This window comes from Lipotes vexillifer, unplaced genomic scaffold (assembly GCF_000442215.2).
Source record: "Lipotes vexillifer unplaced genomic scaffold, Lipotes_vexillifer_v1.1 scaffold502, whole genome shotgun sequence".
NCBI lineage: Eukaryota > Metazoa > Chordata > Mammalia > Artiodactyla > Lipotidae > Lipotes > Lipotes vexillifer.
The window spans coordinates 297,664-308,154 of record NW_006784433.1 but is presented as its reverse complement, the minus strand read 5'-3'; the positions used below and the strand labels follow the sequence as shown (position 1 = coordinate 308,154).

General features: G+C 34.8%; 1 protein-coding gene across 1 annotated transcript in view; it reads right to left on the bottom strand.

Moving 5' to 3' along the window:
• Nucleotides 1-10,491, bottom strand: part of KHDRBS2 (KH RNA binding domain containing, signal transduction associated 2) — a 721,580-nt gene that overhangs the window by 493,267 nt on the left and 217,822 nt on the right. Inside the window, exon 3 of the mRNA XM_007456845.1 lies at nucleotides 10,099-10,215. Coding sequence (XP_007456907.1) covers nucleotides 10,099-10,215 — 117 coding nt within the window. The remainder of the gene's footprint in view (nucleotides 1-10,098; nucleotides 10,216-10,491) is intronic.

The following is a 10,491-nucleotide window of genomic DNA, read 5'->3' as shown; positions in this document are numbered from 1 at the left end:
AAAAAAAAAAAAAAAAAAAAAAGCCCTCTGTCTCAGAGGCTAATAGAACTGTGTTTTGACCTCTAATGCGTGGAACAGTTCTTGGAGCTTTCTGAGATGCTGTTCCTGGGTTATAATTCTCAATTTGGTGCTAATAAAATTTTCCATTTCTTTCTTATATTGATTGATTAATTTTTCATCAACAATATATAATTTCATTTGTATCCTTGGCATTTCATTTTCCTTAGTCTTTTTGACTTCCTCAGACATTTTGAACCAATATACACAGGAGACAAAAGTGAGCTCAGGAATGTTGTTATTCATTAGACTGAGGAGCTGGTGACTTCTTTGTCTTTCTGTGGGCTCTATCGCATCAGTAACTACAGCCAGAAAACAGAGCTCTCTACTATTTTATTGTTCAAACAAACTTTCTGATATTCATGACAATTCTACTCGGATAAGGAATATTCAGATATTTATGACCGATAAAATTACTATTCAACTTTTGAATGACTTAGGAAGTTCAAAAACTAATAAGGAGAAAGAATACTAAGTCAAATAAACATCACAGCAACTAATGAAATTCAGAACCTGAATTAGTGCCGATAGCGCACTTGTTAAGTGCAGCATGTCTCTCTAGCACGCCCACTCTGGGCCCATTATCCTCTCAACTTTATCTCCAGATTCCCCAAGCTGTGCTAGAATAAGTTGTCCAAGTTTCTCTTCAAAGAACATGGCTTGTATTGGGGTCAAGTTTCAACAATTTAAAACACATTTAACAGCATCTTTCTAAAAACATACAAATAACAACAACAACCTTTTCATCAAAGGCTTTTCTAAGAGATTAAATATGATTATGATTTGACTTTTTAGGTAACCATTACCACTTGGTTTGCTATTAAAATTACTCATAAAATTAAAAATGTATTATGTCTTACAATGAGCAAAATAAAACTATTTAGGAAATTTTTCTTTCTTATAACCAATTTTATTAAAGCAATGATATATTCATCTGGATCTACTACCTTGGTTACTAGGTATGTGGGCAAAGCAAATATAGGGTCCAATGTGAAAAAGTAAAGTGAATATTGATATTTAAAATATATTTATACATATAACAAAAAACCCAGTTTACCCATTTCTCACCATACAGGGAGATAGACCACTAAATACATAATATATATATAGCACTAAATAATATAAAGAATACTAATAATATATAAATGTATACCAGTACACAGAATCACTCTAGGATTCTGCTGAGAAATTCTTATGTAATATAGGAAATTAGTAAAAAAGAAATAATGTCAAAGGGTAGAGATATTGCAGATAATTATAATGATGTATCCATTTGCATAACTTGATCCCATGTCTAAATTCTACCATTTATAAAAAATATAGGAAATGAATGAGAAAGCAACAAACTCGGTTAAGGTTCTCAGCACAAAAATGTCAGTGGTCCTTTTCTTGGCTAAGACAAATCTTCAGTGATTCAACTTGGTCAAAAAGAGGGACTAAGAAAGAAAACTGTCCCAATCTTGGTCTGGGGCAAAACTTCCAGTAGGGTGCAATTTACTTCCCCTTCTGAGAACCATCTAGCATCACTGATAAAATGCCAGAGTGCTTACTTTGTCAGGTTGTAATAAAATTAAGAAGGCTTACAGAGAAATTAGAATTACCTACCCAATTAACTATATCTGGTTTTATTAAACCAGATATTCAAAAGTGCAAAGACCTTAAACCAGCTTTATGACTAGCCTAATACTTTTTAACTAGAACATTCTGTTTTTGTGTCTGGTCCCTCATAAAATGCCCCTACCAAGAACAAATCACTAAATTGGCTTTCTTAGAAGCCTTTTCCTTTACTGGCAACTTCGAGATAAAACACCAATATGCTTGAACAAAGTCAAAATAAATTGCAAGTAAAAGCAAACGAAACAAAGAAAAAGAAGAAAAAAAAAAAAAACAGGCAAAAAACCAAACAAACAAACATACACAAAAACGCAGGTGAAAAACCAAACAAACAAACCCACACAAAAACTAAGAAATTACCAAAGTCTGTAATAATTGCCATGGGAGGACAGTAGAAACACAACAAGAGAACAATTCTAGTATTTGGAAAATGGCTAACAAAGTTGAAAATCATTTAATTTTATATATAAAGTAGTACGAATGTGTTGCAGTTATCTAGTGTTGCATAATTAACCATTTTATTTTTGTGCATGGATTCTGTGGATGAGGGATTTAGACAGAGCACAACAGGGATAACTTGTATCTGCTTCCAGATTCTGGGGTTGCAGACAGGAGGACTCGGGCCACAGTGACCGCTGCCGTCATCTGTTGGGCGCCTTATGTGCACCTCCAGGGCCTGGACCACGATGAGGCAAAGGCTGAGCTCCTCTGGGACTTCCCATTGGCACCTGCAAGGCAGACTCAGGATTGTCAGCATCCTCACCAGGCAGCTTAGAGCTCCAAGAGGGGGTGTTCTTGCAAATGAGGTGGGGGGAGCACTGAATCCCCTTCCGCTCAGAAATCTGGATACAGTCCCGCCTCTGCAGTTACAAGCAGGTCACTAAAACACCCAGACTCAAGGGGAAGAAAATTAGACACTATGCATCTCTCTCTAAAAGTATTGTCAAAGATTTTGCAGCCATCTTTAGAACAGCCACAGAACGTGGAATTTTAAATATTCCATCTATATGGAGTAAATCTCATTTGAATTTTGGTTGTAATATTTCGAGGTGGAGAGTACAGCTCAAGATAAAAATATAGGCCTTCTTCAGTAGTAGAAAAGATACATATCATTATAATTCTGGTTTATAAAATGTGAAATGTCTAGAACTTTCTCTGTCTTCTATTTTTTAATAGCTTAACACATTTTTTAAAATCCTGCAGCATGGTGTGAGAAATTTTGATTCTGTGATTCCCTCATTTCACCCCTCTTGGGAAGCAAGTGTTGTCCCAATTAGTGACAAGTGACAATGGAGGGAAAATGACTGCACTAATAACATTAAAAATGTATAATCCTTGGTTTATGGCTGAGACATTAGGCCCTTGAAAGTTTTCAAATAGCAGGTCTTAACTACAAAAATTATAAAATAAATCTATAAATTGGTCTAGTGAATAAAGTTATCCTAGATGAAATTAACAATTCAAAATAATATATAACTTTGATTCACAATACATAAAACATCACCACATCAGGCTCTGTCATTCCAGGGTGGACAAAGAATGTCACCTGCCATATCAGTAAACAATGGATATGCGGCCATCAAGCCATCAGCCACTGCAGCTGCCCCTGACTGTGCATCCTGAGGGGACTCAGGATGGAAAAAACAGAATATTGGCCCTAGATAGTTAAGGTGCACATCAAAGGAATAATTTCGTTGAGCCCAGACTCTTGTATCTCTCCATACATAGGTGATTGATAAATTCATTAACTTAAGAGGTCTGGTTTTACTTTAGTTAACAGTAATCTTTTGATGTTCCAACTACCAGATTTTTGTTGCAAAAACTCCCATATAGCCTGGCTCCTCCCTTACCTCTTCAGAATGGTCCCTCAGAGATGTCTGAAAGGCTGACTCCTGGGCTTAAGTCCTCAGTTTGTCCACTGAATAAAACATAATTCTCAACTTCGGGGTTGTGCAATCATTTTTCAGTCAATACCAGCTTACGAAGAATTGAACCCGGACAGATTTATGGCTTTTAGTTTTCATTCCAAGGTCAAAGCACAGTACAGTGAATGACAGACTATTTATATATAAGAGAGTTGAAGATGTTAATATGAAAATATTATTTCTCACTAACATCATGATACAGTTCACTCTTCAACTCAAATCTAACTATTTTAATTGTTTGGTCACTTGGAATCCAAAATAGGTTGAAATAACCTTGTATTGGTTACCATTGAAACACAAATTTCATTGCATCCTCACAAAATAGGTATTTGTAATGAAATATTCTTTCTCACATATGCTACTGTTCAGGGGAGGCTTTTAGTCTGGTTCTCCAACTTCTCAGAATTCAGATCAGAGAAACAGAAGAATGCAGAGAATAAATAAAAAATAAAATTACACCTTCACACACTCAAGTGATATTTAAGCAAAGTATGCATACTCCTCTATCTCTGTTCAGAAGCCAAGATGGGCTAGGCATTCTTTTCTGCAGAAAGGAGGCTGAGAAAGAAATGTTGTTGATTTACTGTGCAGTTTATTAGGGGCAGAGCTAAAATTAAAATCAGAGTGGGGGCAGAGCTAAAATTAAAATCTGAGTGTCCAGACTCTTGATTTTGTGGGATTACAAACTGCTTTGTTGTTGAGGATATTACCAAGTTGAAAGAGGAGTTTACAGTCCCAGCCTGGCTGACAAGAAGTGAGCATGGTGTCACCCCTGTACTGTAGGATTTGAGGTTTGATGTGAGGCTCAGCCCAGAAGCCAAACAAGGGAAGGACACCGGGCCCAGTGTTCGCACCCACATTGCCCACCAGGCAAGAAGTACCACTTCGAAGGTTTTAGTTGATTTTATTGTTGATGAAAATCAATCTTGCCACGAAATCCAAAAGGATTTCCTAAAGTAGCCATCACCAAATACAGAAGATAGAGTATAAAATAGAAACTGCTCATGGTATTAGCACATCAAAGAGAGAAAGGCTTGCCTTCAGAATGATCACACATTTTCAAATAAAACTCTACCAAACAGCACTTCACTTTAAAAATATGTTTTAAGACTACATGTTTTAAGACCACACCCCGTAATTTCAACAAAGCTTATTAATAAAAATGCCAAAATCTTTCATTACAACGAAATTTATGGGCAACCTGGTCATTTGTGATTTCCAATTAAGGACACTGAATACCTATGCAAGAAATTTGCTTTCCTCCTGTTACCTCACTTACCTGCATGTGTTCAGGCTTTGATTTTCCCTAACCTCTCCTAACTGTTTTTCTTGGTGATAACATGTTTGTTTCTCACTCATTTCAAAATAAGCGTTTAGAACCACTGCCTCCTCTGTTCTCCCTCACCAATCTCTGCCATCAGTATCACTAAAAATAGCAGCACTATCCAAAGCGCCACGGTTCCCCTCAAGATTTCACAGAAGCAACTGCTGGTGAGGCCGGCAGCTCCGTGGTTACTGAGAACAGGCCATATTCTGCTTGGAGGACTCAGACTTCAAAGAAATTTCTGAACTGCCAGTTAATTTCCTGAGGTATTTTGAAATATTGCAAACACACTGTATATTTTTACTTTCTAGATTTCTCTGAGAATACCTTTTATCATCACAATTGAAAAGTTAGCTTCTATTCAAAAATTCCTGGATTTTTTTTTTTTTTTAATTTATAATGTGAGTTGACATATTCTGGGATCTGACCAGTATGGGAATGAAATATAAGGTAGAGTTTTGCTACTGGATATTACTGCATTTTGTTTTGGTTTGGTTTTTGTTTCCTTCCTCTGCTTATAGAGTTATTGGTTAGGTGAACTAAATTAAAATGAGTGTTTCTCTGCCAGAGTCAAAAATAAAATAACACAAATAAAAACATTAAACTTGTTAGAATATTCTTACTACACTAGACCACAAGAACTGTTTTCCATATCATTCTTTCCACCTACTAATCCAAAGATTTATACGTTCTTAAGGTTTTTTATTTTTTTAAGGAAGTGTTAGATCAGGATGTTTAATTTAATTAAAAGTTCTGTGAGGGCTTGAGTCATGTCTAATATTATCTTCTATGAAGCCTGATATTTCACCTGTAGTTGAACATGCAGCAGAGATGGAAGAAATATTCTTGCATAGTTATTTTGTCCTGACTTAGATAACTATTCAAATATCTCCTTTTATCATAAAGAAAAGCTCAAGTTTAAGACATACATTGTGTAGCACCTTAACAGCATAACCAATACAGAAAAACAATCTGCATTATTTCCTAGAAAGTTGAGGCAAGCTAGTCACTGCAAACAAGGCTATTAAACAAACACATTTGTCTACAAAGGCAGGTGCCTGATGCTGGGTCTGAGGAGCAGGCTGTGGGCTCAGGCTTTGCTGGTGGGCACAGAAGGGGCACCTAGTGATGCTTCAGGCATTTATTTATTTTTTCTTTCAATAGAATGTGAAAAACAGGCTTGCAGTTTTGTGTTGATTTCCTTAATGCCTGCTGATATAAACTTTAAATAAACACAACTAAACTTTGTAGGTTTGAGCTACCAAGTACCACTCAGTTGAATATGTGCTGTTTTTCATTTCCTATTTCTATGAGATTTGCTTTTGAACAAAGACAAGACAAAAAGAGAAGGTATCCTTAAATCTTGAGACTCCATGGCTCATAGCGTATTCACTGGGGCCCTAAAAGTCAGCAAAAGTATCTCTCTTATTCTTTCAATCTCTCTCTCTCTCTTTCTCTGTATATGTGTTTATATTGTACTTCATATATAGGTAAGTATATAAATGCCATACATGTAGGTAAATAAATAATACATATATATATATACACCTCTGTGTATAAATATATACATACATTCACATATTTGTACATGTGTGTTTGGACAACTATATTTCAATGCCTATTAGACATTCACATAGACATTTTGAGTGTGTAGTTAAACATATGAATCTAGAACCTGCAGGAGAGACTGGGAGCTGGATGTACACAGATGGAATGAGATCATGAAGGGAAGAAAGAAGTCTGAAGACAAAGTCCTGGGCTTGGAAGTCTGGAAGAAGAAGAGGATCCAATCACAAGAACTGAGGAGGAGACAATGAAGAATGAATGAGAGTGGACCTGCACTGTTGGTGGGAAGGTAAATTGGTGCAGCTACTGTGGAAAACAGTATGGTGTTTCTTCAAAACATTAAAAATAGAACTATCATATGATGCAGGAATTCCACTCCTGGGTATTTTTCCAAAGAAAACAAAAATACTAATTCAAAAATATACATGCACCCTAATGTTCATAGCAGCATTATTGAGCAACAGCCAAGATATGGGAAGCAACCTAAGTGCTCATCAATAGATGAATAGATAAAGATGTGGTATATAGATATAGATATATAGTGTAATGTTACTCAGCTATTAAAAAAATGAAATCTTGCCATTTGTAACAACATGGATGGACCTAGAAGGTATTATGCTAAGTGAAAAAGACAGAGATAGACAAATACCATATGATTTCACTTACATACGGAATCTAAAAATTAAAACAAATGAACAAACATAACAAACAGAAACAGAGTCATAGACACAGACAACAAACAGGCAGTTGCCAGAGAGCAGGGAGGGGAGAGTGGAGAGAAATAGGTGAGGGAGATTAAGAGGCACAAACTTCCAGTTATAAAATAAATGAGTCACAGGTATGAAATGTACAGTGTGGGGAATATAGTCAATAATTATGTCATATCTTTTTGTGGTGACAGATGGTAACTTATTGTTGTGATCATTTTGAAATGTATAGAAATATGGAATTTCTATGTTGTGTCCCAGGAACTAACAGTGTTTCAGGTCAATTATACTTCAAAAACAAACAAAACAAACACCTAGAAAAAGAGATCAGATTTGTGGTTACCAGAGGCATGGGGTTGGGGGAGGGGGAACTGTAGGAAGGTTGTCATAGGTACAGACTCCCAGTTGTAAGACAAATAAGTACTCAGGATGAAATGTTCAACATGATGACTATAGATAATAACACTGCTGTATGATACACAGGAATGTGAAGAGCATTAATCCTAAGAGTTCTCACCACAAGAAAAAAATAATTTTTCTTTATCTCCTATTTTATATATATGATATGATGAATGTTCACTTAAATTATTGTGATCATTATTTCATGATGTATGTAAATCAAATCATTATCCTGTACACCTTAAACTTATACAGTCCTATATGTCAATTGTATCTCAATAAAACTGCAAGGGGGACGAAAAAGGCAAGATTAAGAGATTTTAAAAAGAAGTGATACAATTAGCCAATAAATGCATGCAACAGTCAACGTTATTAATAAATTAAAATTTTTAATTTAAAAAAAGGATGGATGAGAGCAACTGATTGCAAATAACATTCTCAAAGAATTTTGCTATGAAGGTCAGCAAAGAAATTGGGTGGTAGCTAAATGGGAATAAGTATGGTTATAAACAAAAATATGGCTACAGTTGCCAGGATAGTTATAAAGACACAGATTCTCCTTCAGAGCCATCACACTTGCATTCTCTCTCATTCTGATTTTTCTTGGGTGGGTTCCTTCTCATAATCCAGTGCTCTACTTAATCATCATTCCAAACTACTACTCCCATCATTAACCTCTTTGCCCTTCCTCTGTTTTATTTTAATCCATAACAATTATCAATGCCTGAAAGTAGAAATTTTATTTATTCACTTATTTATTGTCTGTCTCTCCCACTGGAATGCAAACTCCAGGAGGAAATCTTTTTCTCACATTTATTACTGTGAACTAGAACTGCAATGACACATAGTGTGACACATAATGTATTATTTGTAAATAATTACAAATATTTCTGTAATTAATGCAGGAATATATGCCTGTGTCACTCTATAAATACACACAGACACATATATACACTTCCACTGCAGAATCAGATGAGTTTTACTTATTTGCTAGAAATATAAAATCACATAAAATATTCCTTTCTGTTCAGGTCATGTGGCAGAGAAGCAAAATAGCAGCATAGCAATAAAAGTTTTACCTAGGATTTATTTTTATTTTAATCAAGTGTTTACTAAGGTAAATTTTTTCACACCCATGTCTGTGGTTTTATTTCAGCCATGTTGTCCTTAGCAGTTAAAGTCTTATCTACATTCTAAAAAGCATATTTTATAGCAGAATACATTGTTATTGATATTGTTGCTATTAAATGTTTTCATTTTCTTTCATGTTTTAAAGGAGCAATGAAAATACTCAAAGCAGAAACAAACACAATGGATCACCCAAAAAGTAATCAATATAGAAACAGGACTTTGTAATGGGTAATATCAGTAAATTAAACCTAATGGAAACTTAGTAGAACCAAATTTTTTTCTTGTTAGATTTTCAAATACTTATGCTGGTACCTAACATGCTCACAGGAAAAACAGAAACCAATATGAACAGGAAAAAATGTCCAAATACATGGGAATGAAAAATATACACCTATTTGCTTCAAAAAAATATGGAGAGACTACACATGACTCTGGGTATGCAAAGCTGACTAAGATATTTCTCTGGCCCATGGAAGCTAACAGTTTAATGAGAGAAACAGAAAATTTCAATAAAATATGTTTTATGGTTAAGTAAGGAGACCCTGCCTAATCTAAATCTTAAAGAATGTGTGAGAAAAAAAAAAAAGAAAGTGTGAGAGAATAAAAGCATGAAAAATGAAGTTTCTGTTGTAAGACTTTGAGATATCTGGAGAACATATAACAAAAAAAAAAATTAAAGAATATATGAAAATACAGACATAGATACTTTTTGAATAAATCTCTATAAATAGTTATTTTAACACAGAATACTAACACAGAGAAAATTGCTATCACTTTATAAAATGGGAAAATTATGTAGTTCAGATGTAAAATAAATCACTTCAAATACCCAAGTTGATAATAGTTTTTAGTTTATTTTTCTTTGGGGATCAAGTGAGTTATTTAATATCACTGAAGCATTTCAAAAAACAAGTGAAGTTCTCTTAGATTTGCAGATAAGTATTTGAAATTGCTTCAGGTAAGAGGATCTGAGTGAAATAGAGCAGAGAGAGAAAATGAGAGAATGATACAGTGGATGGGATCAGGTGATACCGCTGAAGAAAGAACAGGGATCTGGTCAGGGAATTAAAGAAAATGAGCACACACATATAGAAACATCCTATGGAGGACACAGAAAAAAATGAAAAGATTTGACAGCAACCTACACAGAGGACTAAAAAGAATAAAAATACAGAATTACATGTTTTGGGAGAAAAAGACCAGTAATTGATTTTTTATGAAAATAGAGGAGACATCAGAAAGTGCAACAGAGTAATCCCAAAGGGTAAAATTCATGGGAAATAGTTGTAGGACAGCTCATATGTGCTTGTAAATGTGACCATCCTGTTACAGGTAACTCCCTGTGTATGTTAAGTATCAAATTCAAAGTTCATACCTTTGCTTTATCTCTCATTGATCCTTTGCCCAGGATAGACATTTTAGCACCTGTTTCTTCCTGTAGCCTCTTCAAGGAGTTTCCTCTTGGTCCAAGCAGTTTCCCCACAAAATTGAACTAGGAAACAAAATCAATAGAATGTCTGTTTTAAATAGAGAAAAGTAATAATTTACACCAAGCATAACTGATGGGTTATGGGTTTTTCAATCTTTACCATGGCGAAGAGAGTTATGCTATTCACATACCCAAACACACAGACACACACAGACACACACACACACAGAGAAAACCATCTCAGACCTCCAAGATCAGATCCACTTTTAAAAAGACACTTCTTTCCAAAGGAATGCCAAAGTCAGTAATATATATATATATATATATATTTTTTTTTTT